The 18419-nt window shown below is 60.5% G+C and overlaps 1 protein-coding gene across 1 annotated transcript in view; it reads right to left on the bottom strand.

Annotated features, from left to right (window-relative positions):
- Positions 1–18419, bottom strand: part of Tns3 (tensin 3) — a gene marked incomplete in the record, with an annotated part of 140352 nt that overhangs the window by 30476 nt on the left and 91457 nt on the right. Inside the window, 4 exon segments of the mRNA XM_013520558.1 lie at positions 9233–9319; positions 9577–9691; positions 10423–10592; positions 16610–17845. Coding sequence (XP_013376012.1) covers positions 9233–9319; positions 9577–9691; positions 10423–10592; positions 16610–17845 — 1608 coding nt within the window.

The raw sequence follows: 18419 nt of genomic DNA, 5'->3' as shown, positions 1-18419 counted from the left end.
CGGCCCTGCGCGGCCACTGTCGCCGGGACGACCGCGGGCCGGCTGTGCCCACTCCTGCCCTTCCCTGGGCCCCGCGGCCGCACCCACGACGGCCCTGCAAGCTCGGGTCTCCCCAGCGCCTTCGCCGGCGGGCGGGCAGCCCTGTGCCCTTCCTCCTTTATCTGTAAGGCCAATCTTGTGTCACAAGCCCCCTGATGAGCTCCTATACATTCTGCAGAGCCCACTGCAAAATACCTCACTTTTTTTTCACAGGGTTTGCAGCCCTCTCTCCCTCAGTCCGGTGAAAGTTAAGTGCTCCCTTCCCCGAGGCCAGAGATCTCACCGTGGCCACACGGCAGAGGCCAGGGCCTCACACGCTGGCCATGGACACGCAGTGCGGTGCCCAGGGCTGCATCAGGAGGCAGCAGAGTTTACACGCGGCCGGCCTCTGTCTCAGGGGCCTGGGAAGCCCAATCGTTCTTCAAACGCTACCTTGACATCGCCCCCGGAAGTCCTCCCTGACAGAGAGGACCCTGCACCCTCCTCGGACGCCTCCTCCCCTGCCCGCTTTCTGTGACAGGGATGGAACCCAGAGCTGCCCCAGCTGCATCCCTGCCCTTCCTTAAGAAGTTTCTTTTGAGACAGGGTCTGCTAAGTCACTAAGTTGCCCAGAGTGGGGTCCAACTTGCCACCCTCCTGCCTCAGTCCCCCAGAGTGCTTGGAGGACAGGAGGCAGGGCCACGCCAGCTGGGCATTGCCTTTGGGGTATCCCCAGGAGGCTGGCACACACTGGCCGAGCCTCAGCCCACCGGCCATGGGCCTGGGGGTACTCCGCAGCCTCCCCAGAAAAGACCTAGGCCTGCTGTACTGCCTCTGGCTTGTTTATCTGTCTGCAGGGAGCGGCCCTGAGCCACCTCAGCAGTGCCTGACCCTTGCCTGGGCCAGACCAAGGCTTGGCGCAGAGGCTGGGGTGGCCATGCTGAGGAAGGGGGTGACCACGGGCCAGACTGGTGACAGAGGAGCAGGAGGAGGAGGAGACGAGAAGGTGGGGGGACTTGGTTTGAGCCACCTAGCAGAAGCCTGGCTCAAACTAAAAAATAAAGGGCTGGGGTGTAGCTCAGTGCAAAGGCCCTGGGGCAGCACCCAGGAGAGGGAGGGAGGGGTTAAGGGACAGGGCCCTCCCTGTGCTGTGTGCTGGGACACAATATCGAAGGCCACAGGAATGTTCCCAGGGAGCAGAGGGGGAGGCCTGAGCCCCAGCACCCCAGGCCAAGCCCCCAGGAGGTCACTGCCACCCAGGCCATGACCAGCAGGGGTCTCTTCCCCATGGGGTCCCTGTGCATTCAGCCAGAGGAGCTGCACCTCCCTCCCTCCTGCCAGGGAGTACCAGGACCCCCAAAACCGCTCCTCCCACAGCTAAGGGGAAGGAGGAGGCCTGGCCCCGGCTGGGAAGCGGGTAGAAGGCAAAGAAAGGAGGAGGAGGAGGGAAGAGAGTAGCAGGGGAGATGGCGGAAGGAGGAGCCCTTTAGGGCCAGACGGGGAGGGGAGGAGGGCCGGACTGAGGAGGGCCGGAAGGGGCGCAGACCTCAGAGACGGGAAGGGCCCTGGCCTCCGGGCACTTGGTGTGCGAGGGCGGCTGTGTGCCCTGTCCCTGTGTGAGCGGCGGACGCTGCTGCACGCGGGGGCCCGGGAGGCGGCAGAGTGGCCCGGTGCCCCCAAGTGAACCGATCCAGCGCATGTTGCAGAAAGAGGACTCAAACCCGACTAACAAAAATCCGCAGTCCTCTCAAACCTGCTGCTGAGGCCTCCGTGCCCCGGTGTCCCGCACCTCGGGAAGACCCTGCTCCGCCCAGGGAGCCAGACTCACCGAGATGCCCTTGGACCCCAGCGCAGCAGGGACGCTCGGCTTTCCCTGGAACGAAGGGATTCTCCCTCGTCTGAACCTGCCCCGAGCCTCTGCCACGGAGGCACAGACCCACACCTTCACGGCTCCTCCGAGGCGCGCCCACAGGGCACGCACCTTAACCCCAGCGCTCTGGGAGACTGGGGCACAGCCTGGCGTGGGCAACGTAGTAACTCAGCAAGACCGTGTCTCAAAATGCCCACAGAAAGGGCTGGGGTTGAGGCTCCATGCGAAGCCCCTGGGTTTGGTGCCCAGCACCTGTCATAAAGCAGGAATTGCTCCGCCCACTCCTCCCACCCCCTGCTCCCCGCATAACTGAGAGTCTGTGCACACACAACACACCTAGGAGGAAGTGTGGGTCCGCACACGGTGCCATTCTCCACAAGGTGCCCACACGGCATCCTGGACCCTCCCCCCAGGCCCCCAGGCTTACTGTACCCTCAGTAACAGCGTGAGACGGAACACGGGTGCTTCTTGACCCAATCAGGGTGCACGTGGTCGACCACTCCAAGGCTCTGCCCACCAGGTCCCAGCCAGCGAGAAATGTCGAGGGCAAAGTGAACATGTGGGTCCTGGGGTCGCTTAGAAGCCCGGGTGCACACCCTCCTTCCCGGCTCGTGTTCCCAAAGCCCTGTGTCCCGCACCACGAGGCAAACTCACCTCCAGGGAGCAAAGCAGCAGGTGCTGCAGAGATCACTCAGAGCATCTGACTGCCCAAGCCCGCCCAACGTGGCCATGGGGGACAGGGATGGCTGCTCAGGCAGGGCCTTGGGGCGTGTGGGAGGCTTCTGTGGGAGCGGTCTCCGCCAGCGTCCACACCAGGCTGCACAGCATGTGCCCCATGGCCATCCGCCCTGGGAGCTCCCTCCTACCTGGGCACTGCCTGATCTGTGCAGAGGCGGCAGGCAGGTGACGCACTCCAGGTCCACCGGCCACTGCACGAGGGCCCGGGCAGGGTGACAGCCCCAAACCGGGGCCAACTCAGCCAGGAAGGAGCGGCCTGCTGATGCTGAGAGCCCCCTGGGGCCCCGTAAGTGCATCAAGTAGGAGCTGCTTCCAAGACGGAGTTCAGGGCCTGTTGTACACGGCGGCCGAGACCCATCCGTCCCCAGCACCACGCCTCCCGAGCATTCTCGCGGGCTGGAGTTTAGGAGACGTTGTGCAACGCAGGCAAGCAAGCAGGAGGCAGGGCATCTGTCACGGAGCCCCAGGCCGCCCTGCAGGGCTGAGAGCCCTGAGATAAGAGCAGCCTCCTGCTGGCAGCTCCTCCACGGGCTTCCGGCTGACGTTCCAGGAGCGCGCAACGACAGGAGCCGAGAGCGAACCAGAACAAGGGTCCCGACAGGCCCAGAGCAGGCGCGTCGAGAAGCGTCCCAGCGCCCGCAGAGCGGCGGTTCGCGTGAGCTGTCCCACAGACGCCAGCGCCTGGGGTCTTTGAGCTTCTTCCCACACAAGCAAACCCGCGTTCTGGTCTCTGCCGGTTCCTGAGACTCGGTCACAGGAAGCAGCCTGCTCCGACCTGCGGGACCCACGCCCGAGGTCCCTCCGCCCTGCTGCCAGGGGCTCTGGCTATCCTTAAGTGGGGTCACCACTCGCCCCTACGCAGTTTGTCTTTGAGCACTATGGGATTAAACCCAAGAGCTCTGCGCTAAGCCACACCCCTGAGGTAGAAGAAATAAAAATAGGCAAACAGGACCCAAGGTCCATCATTTTTACCTCATACTTTATATAAAAATTGCAGCTTCGGGACACAAACCCAGTGAAAGCCAAATGCAACCACTTCCTGAACACCATTACTGAAGCTGTTGTGTGATGAGAATGTTCTGGAAGGTCCCACCCCGCGCGCACTGAAATGCCCTTGAACGGCTCGCTTCAGACGGGCTCATTTTATGTGATGGGAATTTTATCTCCCCTCAAAAAAAAAAAAAAAAAAAAGAGCTACTCTGGAACAGTTTGGAAGCTGAAACATTGCAGAAACATTAGACTTCTGTCATGAAACATTTCCTCGCTTTTTTTGCATTTATTTTGAAAACTTCAGATAAGACACAGAAGAATTATGTACTTTAAGCTTCACGATTTCCTTGATTTTGCTTATGCTGAGGCAAGCGAGAGGAAATTAGGGAGGCTGAGATGAAACGACTTCTTTACTCAAATGCTTGAAAGTGCTTTCACTTCCAGGAAAAGCATTCCCTCCGGGGGCTCGCTCGTGGGACCTGGGGTTGTTTAGGACACTGCCCCCAGCACACGTGGCCCCAAGTAGGGTGTGGCTAGGCGGCAGGAGCTGCAAGTGCCGTGAATGTTTAAATTATTTTAAAAAATGATTACAGTAACAGAGCCGTGGCCTTGAGCTCTCCTCTAAGTCCTCCCCCAGCTCTGCACACACTCAGCTTATTATTCCTGCCACTTTCTGCAGCAGCTGGGGGTCCTCTGAAGCTCTCTAGTTGTGCAGACCAGGCTGCCTCGATATCCTGAACAGATTCAAATCCTTTTCTCTCCTGGTCCTTCTGACTTTGGGGAGGAGCCAGAAGTCACACAGTGCCAGATCCAGAGAAGAAATCCCCAAAGGCGCTTTGAGCGGACATCACCCCATATCACCGTTGGTGCTAAGGGTTCCTGAGTTCACTGGCTGACGTCTGAGCCAGGTCCCCATCCATCCCAGCTGCACAGAGGGGACACAGCGGAGGGGTAGGGAGGCCGGCGAGCTACCTGCACTCACCCACAGCAAGTGTCAGGCCCAAGACACGGGGACACGTGGCATGTGACCACCGAGATGCGCCTGTTGAGACGGGAGCCCCCGGGCACCACACTGTCCCGCTGCCCTGCCCCTGAGAGATGGCTTCTGACAACAGGACAGGCGTGATGACAGCACCAAGCCTGGCACTCAGATTCCAACCCAGATTCCATAAAGCCTCGAAAAAAGCTAGGGCAACGAGCACACGATCTCAGCGGGCAGGAGGGCTCTGCTCCTCACAACTGATTAGCTTGTAGCATAAAAGGAAAAAAAAAGTGCAATTACTACTGTTCTCCCAGGTGTGGTGGTGCATGCCGGTAACCCTGGCACTTGGGAGGCTGAGGCAGGAGGACCACCAGGAGTTCCAGGCCAGCCTGCAGAAACAAAATGCTACTATTCTGGGTGATAGAGAGGGGCTCTGGCCCAGGGGAGGGGACACCTGGCAACATCTGCCAACACCACACTGTAAAAACTCTCACCGTGGAGAACTCAAACTCCCAGGTGACATCCCCTTGTCCCCTCCCTCACAAAGCCCCTCCCACCCCAGCGGGTGGCCTGGGTACCAGCAGGGCTGGCATTTATCCCCGTCCTTGTGGGTCTCCAGGATTCAAAGCAGCTTCTTTCGTTCCCTGAGCTATTAATACATCTGAAGGATGCTTAGCTTGCTTGCTGTTTGTTTATTCGAAAGCTGTTTCCGGGATGGCGGGGCGCAGCATGCCTGTGACAGGGACACGGGGTCCTAAAGCTCCAGGACTAAGCCCAGTCGAGGGACTCCGGGGGTCACCCTGGGTGTCAGGCCGGGCATCAGGGCCCTGGCCCACACACGGTCCCTCCCAGAGCCCACACCGTCCTCGGAGCCGCCTTCTCCACCAGGCCTCACCCAACCTCCACATCCACCCTGGGTGAGCACAGCCGAGCAGGATGAGCGGGAACCCGCTGAGCCGCCCACCCTGCTATCTGATGGGCCCTGCTCTGTCCTGCCTGCAGATTCCTGCCTTAATCCTTGGCCTTCCTCTTGCAGGAATCCTGCGGGGCCAGCTCAGCAAGGAGCCCTGACCCGACCCCGACCTGACCCCGACCCACCCCCAGGCGGGCAGCGCCTTCCAGGCGCTTCCTGTGCACCTGATCCCCCAGGGCTGCTGCCCCTGAACCCCCTGCTCTCTGCCCCAAACCCAGAGCCTCAAGGGGCGGCTCCTCCTGCTGCAGCGGCCCTGATGGGAATCTGTCCTTGTCGCCTGGGGCTGGAACCAGCTCTGTTTCCCGGGGGCCCTTGTCCCGCTGGGTGCAGGGGCCTCACACAGCACACCCGGGCTTCTGTGACCAGCGTCCTTACTACCTTCAGGTAGGCGGTGCTGCACCATCCAGGCAGAGACGACGACGGGCGTAACCGAATCACTCTACAGAGGCCCGTGGCCCACACCCCCAAACCTCCATCTGACCCCACTCAAGCTGCTTCCGTCTCCCTGCGGGCCGGCCACACCACGCTCCTGCCCGCCGAGGACACAGGGTGGTGTGAACTCCCACGACTGTGCCCTCACCCCCACCCTGAGCTGGTCCTGCGGGGGCTCCTGGCCCGGCCCTGCCCCCAAGGCAGCTCCTCAGGGTGACTTCCGGCGGGCGTCCTGGGACAGCACAATGATCAGAGCCCGAGGGGAACGCAGAGCAAAGATCCCGCCAAGCCCAAAGCAGGGAGGTCCAGAAGCGTCCGCACCTAGGAGTGGCCGCGGGGTCACCTGGTCTTTGTCTGTGCTTCTTTCCACACAGCAAATCCACATTCTCATCGCGGTGGGCTCCTGGTGACGCGGACCTGCAGGCACCCATGCGCGACATCCGCTTACACCCTCCAGAGCAGCGCCCTCCGCGCTCCCTGTTCCCCGTCCAGGGCACGGGCCAATCCACGCTCCCGGGATTTCTAGACACGGGGCATGCATTCTCACTCTGCTTAAGCTGAAAAGATGTTTTAAGAGGCGATGCAACTCCAGCAGAACTGCAGAGAGCAAGGCCACCTGCCACCAAGCCCCAGGGCCTCCCGCACAGAGAAGAGCCCCGACTCTGCGGCACTGGCTGATACAAGCATGCTTTTCCCCTGTTGGCCTTCCACACGGCGGATTAGGTGGACGGCTTTTCAAATGTCAACCCAGCTTTGCGCTCTCGAATAAACCCTACGGGGCCCTATCGTGTGACTCCTTTCATGTACTGTGGGGTGCTATTTGCTTATATCCCATAAGCGAGTTTTGTGTCTGTGTTCCTGAGGGACGCTGGTCTGTGATTTTCCCTTTTCCTTGGGGTGTCAGGAGAGAACCCAGAGGCGCACGCAGGCCAGGAGGAGCGCGCTCTTCGCACCCTGTCTTCTTTGCTCTGGCGCCTGTGTCTGTTTTTGATATCAGGGTGACACTAGCTTCACAAAACGAACGAAGGCGTGCTGCCTTCTGCTTCTGGAAGGGACTGTGTGGCAATCATATTCATTCCTCCCAAAGCGTGTGGTAGAATTTTCCAGTGGAAAACTCTCCAGCTGGGCCTGGAGATGTGGGCACTCGTTAATCAAGACCCTGGGCCCCCTGACCCAGAGCCCCAGGCGCATCCACCCCCCACCCAATCCTTACCCCTCCGGGTACTCTCACACTTGGGGCACACACGTCCAGGATTTTTAGCTGAACTTTACGGAAGGAATAGGGAAAAGAGTCTCACACACCCTCCGGGAAGCCAGCCCTCTGCCCAGTGGCGTTTTAAACCCAATACAGGTGTGCACACGGAGTTCAGCACCTCGCTCTTGGCAGGACTGGGTGGAACCCACACCTGGGGCGCGCTAGCCAGGACTCTACCATGAGCCACACCACTGGCTCATCACGTCAGTGATGACCTGAGTCTGTGACGGTGGCCCCCCAAGATTATCCCCACCGCAGTCCTTGCGGACGCACACAGTGATGTTCGCACAACACGAAATCTAAGATACACTTCTCACAGAAGAGCTCTGCCGCCAGCTGACGTCAGACCGCCATGACCGCCACATAAACGTGGGCGTGGCCCTGGGTACCACATCGAGCCTGCAGTGGCCGTGAGCTGCAGGTCTGAGCGGGGACAGAGGCTCAGGGGGCCACGGGGTCAGCAAACACTGCAGTCCTCGCAGGAGGTCGCGGCCCTTGGAAGACAAGCCCCACGTGCATTGTCCCCGCTCCTGCGGGCCAACTTCTTCATCCGCACCACGGGGATCGGAAGTCGAGGCCCATGACTGCAAGGTTAAGGGAAATCACCCCGAAAGCGCAGGAGGCAATCCTGTCCCTGAAGCCACCTCTGCTATCAGCTTCCAAGGGAGCCCAGTGATTCCGCTTAACCTTAAAGAGTGGCTGGTACCCCATGCAGGGCAGGGACCATGAGACCAAGCTCCCACCAAGGCAAAGCTGTGTGACTTGTACTGATTCGAAGCAACTCTCCCTGGAGCCTTTTGAGATAAAAACCTAAAGGGTATGTACTATTATTATTGCAGTCCTGGGGACCTTTAACAGAGCTACAGCCCCCGCCCTTTTTATGTTTTACTTTGAGACAGCGTTTCCATACGTCACAAAGTTTTCCAGGCTGGGGTACAGCTTGTGATCCTCCTGCCTCAGCCTCCCTGAGCGCTGGAATTTCGTACGATTAATCTTTGCTTACATCTGCTTTAATACTGAAAGACAAAGCCCCACTTCTCCCTCAGGGACATGGATGTGCATATGGAAGGCGTGGAAGACACTGGGCTGGGCTGAAATCTACCACACGCAGGTGCCCACGAGGACAGGCCGAGTGCCCTGGTCTGGGGCCGGAGCCCCGCACCCTGTTGGAGTCACATCAGGGTCTGCAGTGCGCGTCAAGATGGGGTCTAGGCCCCGCAGACATCATGAACACGCGAAGGACACACATGTGGCAGTGTACGTGTGAGGCACTAGTGCCCGCTGGGGCTCCGCACCCCTCCGCCGCAAAGGCTCGACCAGGTCAAGGAGGAACACAGCGCTCTGTCCCCCCCACCCCTGCTTTTTTCCTTATCGTAAATGGGCAGGGCCTGGATGAAGACACAGCTCAGCGGAAATCTCTCCCTCCCAGAAAAGGCACCCACAGCCAGAGACTGCGTCCCTGGGGTGCCCTCACCAGGACAGAAGAGCAGCCACAGGAAGAAGCTAAAAGCGCAGAGAAGGGCGATTTTAAAATCGCATGCAGGGTTTAGGGCAGTGCCTTCTCTCTGCCTGCCAGGCCTGGCCTCATGGTACAACTGAGACGGTCACCCTGGGCTTCACTGCAGGGACCCAGGGACAAGAACCAAGCCCTGCCGGGCAGGGGCAGCTGCTGCATGCAGTGGGGAATGCGCTCTCCGGCAGGGCTTGCTCCACAATGCCCACCTGGCACCGATGCCCCCAGGAGACAAGCGACACTGTTGCCCGAGGTGCCGCAGGATGCCAGAAGCAACCCAACTCCCCCACGGTCCCCATCTCCTCCGTCCAACACCTTCTGGCAAGACCCACCCAAGCCCAGGCTCCAGAGTGAGATGCAGCCCACAGGGACATGCGTCTGTGTAAGAGGGAGTCTTTGGAACCAGTGGCCAGCAAAGCGCAGACCACGCTGCCTCGTCTGAGCCACGCGGGCATTCGTACCTCGTCCGACTCTGCGTGCACTGGCCGGGCTGCTCCCCGGGGCCGCGGGCGGGCTGAAGGCAGGGTAACCGCAGGGCGGTGTCCTCACTGGAGACAAGCACAGTGGGGCTGTCACTTTCCTCCTTGCAGTGTGTGTCCTCCCCCAGCTCCCAGACAGGAGGCCAAACCCAGGGCCTTCCCGCCAGCTGCATTCCCAGCCCTTTTTTATTTTTGAGTTTGAGACAGGGTCTGCTAAATCACTAAGTTGCCTCGGCTGGGCTCCAACTTGGCATCCTCCTGCCTCAGCCTCCTGGGGTGCTGGGATTATGGGTGTTGCGGCCCAATCATCTAGACTTCTTTCTTACCGTACGGTGTCTCTGGAGACACAGGAAACGCTGGGGTGGAACACACGGGCTCCGTACTATTCAGCATCCTGCCATCGATCACGTCGAGGTCTGGGGGGTACGCAGGGATCACCGTCTGGAATCAGGAGCGGGTGGAAGAAGGGGCATCAGGGGCTGGCCCCCCGCAGCAACACCCTCAGACACTCCAGGGAGCTGAGGCCTCATCTGCACGTGAGGCCCACGGCCCCCTCTCCAGCCACGAACTGCTAAGCGCTCTCTGCTAACAGCGCGAGGAGGAAAGAAGGCGCCGCTCCGGCTGTGAGCTCAATGCACGGGGCTGCGGGACCGCGGGACGCAGCAGGGTTTGCTCACAACTACAGAAGATCACGGAGTCACACACACGGCACAGAAAACAGCAACACTCCAAAGACAACACAGGGGTTCTGTCTGTGGTCACAGCCACGCGTGACCGTCCCTTCCCGTACGGCTCCAAGTCCAGAAGCCCGCGTTTGCAGAGCCCGGAGGCGGGTGTGACGTGTGTGTGTGCGTGTGTGTGTGTGTGTGTGTGTGTGTGTGATGTGTGCGCACCACCTCCCCACAGGGAGCCTACACAGAAGCCCGGGGGAATGACACCCTGATACACACACATCCCACTCCAGTCGAATCCCTGGGCACACAGACCTGCTTTACTCCTGTTCTGATTAGAAGCCGGCACAGCTTTTCCCAGAGGCGCCAGGAGCACCCTTGTCTGGGGCCTCCTTGGGCGCACTGACCCTGAGGGTCCGAGTATGGCCCTGCCTGGAGGGCTCGGCGTGTGCCTCGGTGTCCCCACCCTCCCGTTTATCTCCACACCAGGGCGGCACGCACCTCCTTGATGTCCCCCGGAGAGGGGAAAGGCGCCGGGCTCGGGGCTGCGTCCACGCCGGCCTTGGCCCACGCACACGTGGAGAAGGGCAGCTGGCTCCCAGCGTCGTTGTCATACTGTCCCAGACTCATCTTCCGGAGCCTTCCGCCCAGGTGCTCGTCACTGGAGGGGCCTGTGAGGACAGAGACGAGTGGGCTGTCAGGGGGGCAAAGACCCCAGCTTGAAACCCCACTGTGAGCAAGGTGTGGTGGTGAACACCTGCAATTCCACCACTCTGGGAGGCTGAGGCAGGCAGATTGCAAGTTGCAGCCCATGCTGGGCAATTTAGAGACACCTTAAATCTAAATAAAAAATCTTAAAAGGGTTGGGTTCAAACCCTGGTACCACACACACACCTCCTGTGGAATTTCTCCAGGGTAGGCTGCATTTCACCACTGGTAGGCACCCTCGGGGCCCATCTGGGCTGCTGGGACAGAGTGGACACCCAGCTCCCAGGCCGGCGCAATTACACAGACCAGGCCGAGCGTGGAGCACACGGCAGTCCCGGCGTAGGACAGGGCCAGGTGGGTCACACACGGCCAGGCTGGGCAGGGCTTCCAGGCACCCTGATACACACACATCCCACTCCAGAGGGTGGGCCTCGTTGAGAGCTTCAGTCCTAACAATCCTAACCCATAGGGCAGAACCCCCTAATCCCAGCACCGATGGTAAACATCCAAGGGCCCAAGCTCCTCTCAGCCAGCAGCGCAGACGTTTACTCATGAATCCCATGTCCACGGTCCCTGCTCCTGTCTGGGGTCCCTGCTGGAATCGGTTACTTCTTAAAACGTTCCCGTAACTAGGGCAGCTGGACAACCATGCTGTGGGCTATGAAGGTGACGATACTTCAAGTCAGGAGGGACTCTGGAGGCTGAGGCAGGAGGATCTTGAGTCTCAGCCCAGCCAGGGCAACCCATTAACTTAGAAAGACCCTGACTCAAAATTAAAAGTAGAAGAAGGCTCCAGTCACAGCCCAGTTCGAAGAGCCTGGGTTCAATTCCCAGCACAGAACGAAACAATAAAACAATGATGTGGTCTGAAAACTCACACCCAGCTCCCGTTCCCCCACAGCTGAGATTTGTGCTAAGATCACACAACCTCTACCTCTGACCACGTCCACAAGGACATCGCACGTATCGGCAAGGTCTGGTCCCTGATCCCTGGCAGTGTTAGGCCCTCGCTGACAGACCAGATGCTGAGGCCGAGGCCGCCCCACAGAGACACACAGCCTGGCCGCGACAGCGCCCCTCTGCAGGGCTGCACTGGGCTTCCTGGGCCCACCCCCCTCCCTCCTCCCCACCGGGACGCTACAGCTGCCCTGCCAGGCAGGCCTCCTGCCGAGCCCCGTAGGAGCTGGCTCTCGGCAGGGCTCCATGGGGCTGCCCAGAATCCAGGCTGGTGCTGAGGCCAGGCTTCCTGTTCCAGGGGACGGCTACTCAGTGCTGCTGAGTGGCTGAGCGACACCCCAACCCAGCTACCCAGCCACCTCCCCTGTCCCACATGGCACAAGGCCAGCGTGCAGCCTCCCTGAGCCGGGCCACGCGGGGAGGGCTCAGCCGCTGCTCACTGAGCTTGGGTCCCCACAGCCGTCTCGGGGTGCCATGAGGGTTATGTGTCAGATCTGGGCTTGGGGGACCCATGCATGAAGCCAGATGTGAAACCCAGTGATACCCAAACGGGTCACAGCCGCTGCCACCAAGGGTCTGGGAGGGGGGACAGCAAACACGAGGGACAGAAGCCCTGGGCCAGGGCGCACGTGTGCAAGGTTTCATTGCGGTGTCCCTGCGTGGTTCTCCGTGCAGCGCAGCCCTGGGCTCTGCTCCTCGCTCTGTGAACGGCTGCCTCCTTCCGCGCTTTCACAAACCGTCGGTTTTTATTTTCCAGCCTTTGAAGAACGTGAGCACGGATGTGGCACGGCAAGGCACCCACCCTCCGCAGCACTCTGCCGTCCACTCCCACGCCCGCATCCTGCTCTGAGCGGACCACAGTGCGCACTGCGGTCAGTCATGGGCCCCTGCGGGTGACCCATCGACTTCCAGAGCCCGCTGTGCAGACGTCGCACCACGCGCCTCGCCTGCTCCCGAACGTGTGCGGTGGACGCCCGGGCAGGTCCCCCGGCTCTGCAGCCCCCGCTCCCATCCCACCCTGCTTTTCAGGCAAGATGACGGGAAGATGAGGTTCCCGACAGACCCCGGAAACACGGCTGGGCACAAAGCCCAGCCCCGGCCCGCACACCCCGCCATCCTGCTGCGAGGGGCACAGCGACACCCGGCGGAGCCCGACAGCAGCCTGTGAACAGGGCGGGTCAGGAGTGACGGTGCAGGGCACCGAGCCACGGCCTGCACAAGACGCACCTGTGTCCAGTTCCTTCCCCAGCAGCGGACAAGAAACCTGAGCCCACCCTGCCCTGGAGGTGACAAAGGTCTCCGGTGCTCAGGGCAGGAACCGCAGCCCCTTCAGAGCCCAGGGATCGCCGACCACAGAACCTACCGTGTCCCTGCAGTCCCTCCTGGGGATGCCCGTGGGGAGGGCCCTTCTGCCCCCTGCGCTGACGATGCAGACACCCGGGACAAAGGCGGCCTGGGCACCCTAACCAAGGCCACCAGCACCACAGTGGGGAGATCAGGACAGGAAACCCTCCGGCTCCTTGTCTGGGGACACTGGGAGGGGACACACGGCCCGCACAGACCTGGAGAAGCGGTCTGCAGGCCCAGACTGCTGGGGGCTGCACTGAGAGCTCACGGGCAGGACTGGGGTCGGCACCGCCACTGCCCACTTATGTGGGGAGACGGAAATGGGCGAGGGACACTCAGCTGCAAAACTGCAAGTCAGGAAGAAACACCCCACGGAGCTGCTTGCAGCCCATGCCCTATGGCACTGCAGTCCGACTCTGGGAGCTCATCGGGCCAGGGGCAGCTCTGCGTGGGTCTCTGGGAGGACCGGGGTGTCTGGAGATTTCCTGGAGGTATCGGAGCCTTCCAAGCGCAGGTGGCTTGCAGATCCTGGGCCCCAAGGCCCCCCGGGAGGAAGGGAGGACCGAGTGCCCGGATCCAGCACGCCTGTGGTGAATCTGTCACCAGGTCCTGTCCACTGCTGGGTCACGCAGCCCACTCACACTGAGGAACTAAGGCCACCGCTCACAGTGGGAGGCAGCTCACGGGGCAAGGTGACAGCCAGGTGACCGCTGGCTGTCCCTTATATCCTACGGCAGACCCAAGTTCCGGTCCCACCAGAACCAGCCAGGAAAACGTGCCAGCCTCCTCGAGGAATGGCTCAGCACCACCATTAGAACCACCACCATCCTCACCATGGTCACCACCCTCATCGGAATCGCCAAGACCCCATGCGCACAGCCCCAGCATCCCCACCCTGCAGGCGGCGGCGGCAGCCCCAGCAGCGGCGGTCTCGCTGCTTTGCTGGCACAGAACACTCTCGGGAATGCTCGGCCTTCACCTTCCACCTCAGCCCGTGGTGAAGCGCTGCTGCCCAGCCTGAGGAACTAAGGTGATGTCACATCAGAGCTCTGCAGGACGCAGCAGTCCTCGGGAGGAGCACTGGGCACACGATTCCCGACTCCCTACCACAGCCGTGGCCTTTCTTGTATTCAGGACGCTATTTCCAGAGAGATGGATTTGACCAACTGCAGGACGCTGAGGCCTCTGTGCTGTGCCAGAATCAAGGCAGCTGAGCAGCAGTCATCCTCCAGGGCCGGGATGGAAGGCAGGCAGGGCAGAGGGGCTCACAGCAAAACACTGGGTACTCTGTGCCTGAGACCCAGGTGGCTACGGCCGGGCCCTGCCGTGCTATCAGTGGGACTGGGTCTCGCGGACCTCGTGTGACCCATGTGGTGGTGGTGTACTATTCTGCACGCTGCAGCTGAGACCACACTGCAGGACCCCGGCTCTGCAGCCCTCGCCTCCCCAGGGGCAGACAGGATGGACATGGAGCGGGGGACCTGGGAAACCTTCAAAGTGTAGGCTTCTCAGCATCCCCCTCTGAGGGTGATCCAGGGACTCGAAAGCAGCTGGCTCACCACCACACTTCTGCAGGGTTTCCTGCTAGTGTCTGGGGATTGTCATTTTCAGTTGCTCAGCAACCTAGCCTTTTCTAGTGGACACATACACACAAGCACTGAAATGTAAATTCTAAAACCAAGAGGTTCTAGAACGGTACCTGCCAGAATGGAACATTCCTTTCATGCTCCCATCTCTGCCGAGCTGGAGCGCGTTACAGATGCGAAGCTTCTTCTGGTGGGATTTCTAGCAACACAAGGTGTCCTGGAGGGAGATCTAAAGGCCTGCTGCCCACAGGCATCTCCCAACCCGGCCTTCTTACACTAACGCAGTGCCAGTCTCAGGGCTCACCCCATCATCCTGCTGGGTGCAGCTCTAAAACCAGAGACTCATCCCAGGGATGGCACCAGCTGGAGGAGAGACCCTGCTTCCCTGCCCCACCCCCAGTGCCAAAATCCCTCTGCTACTGCTGCTCTGCAACAGGCTTCCGACAAGGACACTGCCAACGCTCACGATCTCAGAAGACTAACACCCAGTTTGCTATCTCTATAAGGCTAAACGTAAGAAAAGAAAAGAACTGCCACATGGCCCGAAACACCTGCCGAACATGAAGGGATTAATGACTACTTAAAATTTCTACAACCTATAGCCACATGTGCACTGGATTTTGCTAGCTGTTGTTGAAACATGAAAGCTCTTTACCTTCAAAATTGTAATTATTTCACAATAAAAACTAAAGAGGTCTAAAATTAAAACTTCAGCTATTCAAGTGATGAGTTTATCAAACAATATGAAAGCAGGAATGTGAGGGTGGTGAACCATACGAAGTGATGTTCGGAAATCCCACACTTTGTACCCGGAACGAGGAATTCCTGGGGACTAAATGCAGTCTGCTGAAAAGCACAGTGACCAACCAGGGCCACAGCATGGAAACCTAGCTCCCGAAGTCTCTTCCCCAGTGACACTCAGATGCCTGCAAACCCCTCTATATCCCAGGAGAGGCTCCATCCAGAGAAGCTGATTTTAATTTTCCCAAGCAATTTCGGGTAAGTTGTGTTAAGGTGAGCTGGGTCTAATAATGCACAGTTTTCTTCCCACGTCAAGCCTTCACTTAAACCCAGAGTTTCCTGAGTGTCCTGGATTAAATGAGCTAATAACGTTTTAAACTGAACTGAGTGCCGGCTCACTGCCACTCTGCTGGTAGTTGTGCTTCTTGCACGGCTGATCACAATCCGATGTCACCAGCTCCTTCTCTCTCCCAGGTGCTTGATATACACAGCCTGAGGTGGCCGTTAGGGAGGTCAACTTGACTGACTTTGAGATCTATGCAGGGTACGGTGGAGCACACTGCTGGTTGTGTCTGGGTGGGCTATGGAGGCGTGGCCTTGGGGTCTACATCTGGTCCCTTTCCCCTTCTTCTCCGGCACTGTCCCCCGCTCTACTTCCTGGCTGCCACGAACTAAGCATCTCTGCCTCTCCACACCCTTCCACCGTGATGCTTCTGCCTTGGAGCCAGCTGACCATGGACCAAATCCCCTGGAACCTTGAGCCACATTAACCGTTAAACTGTCAGTTGTTGTGTCCAGCAGTGGGAATGCTGCCTGACTCATTGGGGAAGCTGAAATAACCTGCTGTGCACCCACGACGACCCCAGCACTCAAGAGGTGACTTGGCCTGGCATCTCCGCACACCTGCACCAGTTACCAAGACAGGGCTTCCATTTCACAGATGGCGTGAGTAGAAATTCAGGGAAATCAGTCCTTAACCCTGCCTGGTCCCTAGGGCCCTCTGCCTGCTGAGTCCCTCCCAGGCCCAGACAACCAGTGCCAGCTCTCCAAGCCCTCGGGCTTTTGCGCCTGCTGACTCCAGGAAGCACATGAGAGTGACTCGATTCCAGCTCAGGGTGAGCAGGCTCTGCTCCAGCCCTGCCCCCTTGCTGCCGGCCGCCCCCCCCCCCCCCGCTCTAGGGGTGCACAAAGGCAGCCCTCACACCTGCCCCATCACCCACGCAGTGCCTGGCCGGCAGCATTCCTTCTCCAACTTGAGATCCTCCAGCCTCAGCCTCCCAAAGAGCTTGGACTACAAGCGTGCACCACCTTCTCATCACAGGTCAGTACCCCCCCAGATGCCGGCTCACCTGGATGCCTGGAGGGGCTCCTGCTGGGGCTCCCGGAGGGGTTGGGCAGCCTGCTGCTGGACCGAAGCCCACCGCCTGTGCTGTCGGGACACACGGAGCCGTTGGCCGGGCCTCCCAGGGAGCTCACGTGGGTGGGGATGGGCTCGAAGGTGGGGTCGAGCTCCAGGATCAGCCTGTTGAGCTGCTCGATGGACTGGTCGATGTCCAGGGTGGGGGAGCTGGGGGCGGGGCCGGCACCAGGCTCCACGCTGGCTCCGTTCACCACCCTCTCGTCCGGGAGTCTGGGCTGGAAGGCTCTGATGGGGTGGGGCTGCTGGGCGTCGGGGGCGTCTGGCCCATGGCCAGTGCCCCTCTGCATGGCCACTCTGCTGCTGGCTCCTCGGGCAGGGGTGACCGGAAGCCGGGGCTGGGCCTGCACAAGGCCAGAACCGTCGGCAGGGCCATGGCCGCCCAGCCTGGGGTCCCCGTCGGGCGCGAAGCCGTACTGGTGGGCAGCCACCATCTGCTGCTGGCGCACCCAGCTCTGGGTCGGGTAGCCGCTCTGCCCGTAGGCCGGAGTGGGGGCGGGTGCCGACGGCTTCCTCAGCAAAGGCTGCAGCTGCTTGGGCTCCCGGCCGCTGCCGAACGTCCGCTCCCGCTCGTAGAGGCCCAGGCTGGGCGCGAGGGCGCCGGGAGCGTCCTCCCCAGGGCAGCCGAAGCCATCGGACAGCAGGGAGTGCTGGCTGCTCTGGTGGCAGGGGAAGGGACCCAGGTGGGCCGACGGCGGCCCCTCCGACGAGGACAAGGTGCCCAGGCTGCCCATGCTGTGCAGGTCCTGGTGCGGCATCTCGTCATCCAGGATGTCCGTCTCACGGTCCTTCGGGGCGGCATCCCCGTTCACGTGCACCTGTGCAGGCACCACGTGGCGTGTCCCCCCGAACTTGCTGTGTGCATCCGCCATGTCCTTGAAGCCGCTGCCTGTGTCCTCCAGTCCGAAGCCACTGAGCAGCTGGTCCAACTCAGCCTTCTCCTGCGGGCTCAAGCCCCTCGGCGGCCCTGCAGCCAGCCGCTCCTCTGTCTTATCCGTCCTGGCCGAGGCGGTGGAGTGGCCTGAGTCGCTGCTGACCGACAGGGTGTGGTCACTGTGGTCGGGGCTGCCGGTGGCCGGCAGGGCTTGGGGACTGCAGGGGTCAGAGGAGCTCTTCTTCCTCACCTTGGCATAGAGGCTGCCATCTACTGGCCCTTGCGTGTGCAGCACTGAGGGGAGAGAGGAGACAGACATGGTGAGCTGGGGACCAAGGCCATGCCACCCCTCATGAGGGCACACCTCAGCTACAGCACACTCACACAACTGAAAGTAAATAGGGTCAGCAGGCACAGTGACGACACACACCCACAATCCCAGCACTGCGGAGGCTTAGGTGGGAGGATCATGGCAAGTTTGAGGCCAGCCTGGGCTACGTCGTGAGTTCAAGGCTGGCCTGATTGCAAAGGGAAACCCTGTCTCAAAAATCCAAACAGGCACAAAGCCTGTGCAGGGTTCCACAGTTCCAGTGAAAAGGAGTTCAAAGAGCCAGACCTCAGCAGGTGCCAGCCGCAGTTTCTAGTTTTCTGTGCAGAACCAGCTCCTCTCCCTCAGACCCATCTTGCCAGGGGGCTCACGCTCAGTACGGGCCACGAGTCCGCTGCGGCTGAGGCTGAGCCCTTCTGTTCCCACGAGTGACGGCCGCTGAGGGCCAGCAGTGCGGGTGTTACTAAACCAACCGCGTGTTGCCTGCAAGCCCTTCTTAGCCGGCTCCAGGACGCGTGAGGCGCACCAGTGACGGCACCC

The sequence above is a fragment of the Chinchilla lanigera genome, unplaced genomic scaffold (genome assembly GCF_000276665.1).
Source record: "Chinchilla lanigera isolate Chin_1 unplaced genomic scaffold, ChiLan1.0 scaffold00055, whole genome shotgun sequence".
Classification (NCBI taxonomy): domain Eukaryota; kingdom Metazoa; phylum Chordata; class Mammalia; order Rodentia; family Chinchillidae; genus Chinchilla; species Chinchilla lanigera.
Note: the sequence above shows the minus strand (reverse complement) of the source record. Positions and strands in the feature narration are given on the sequence as shown.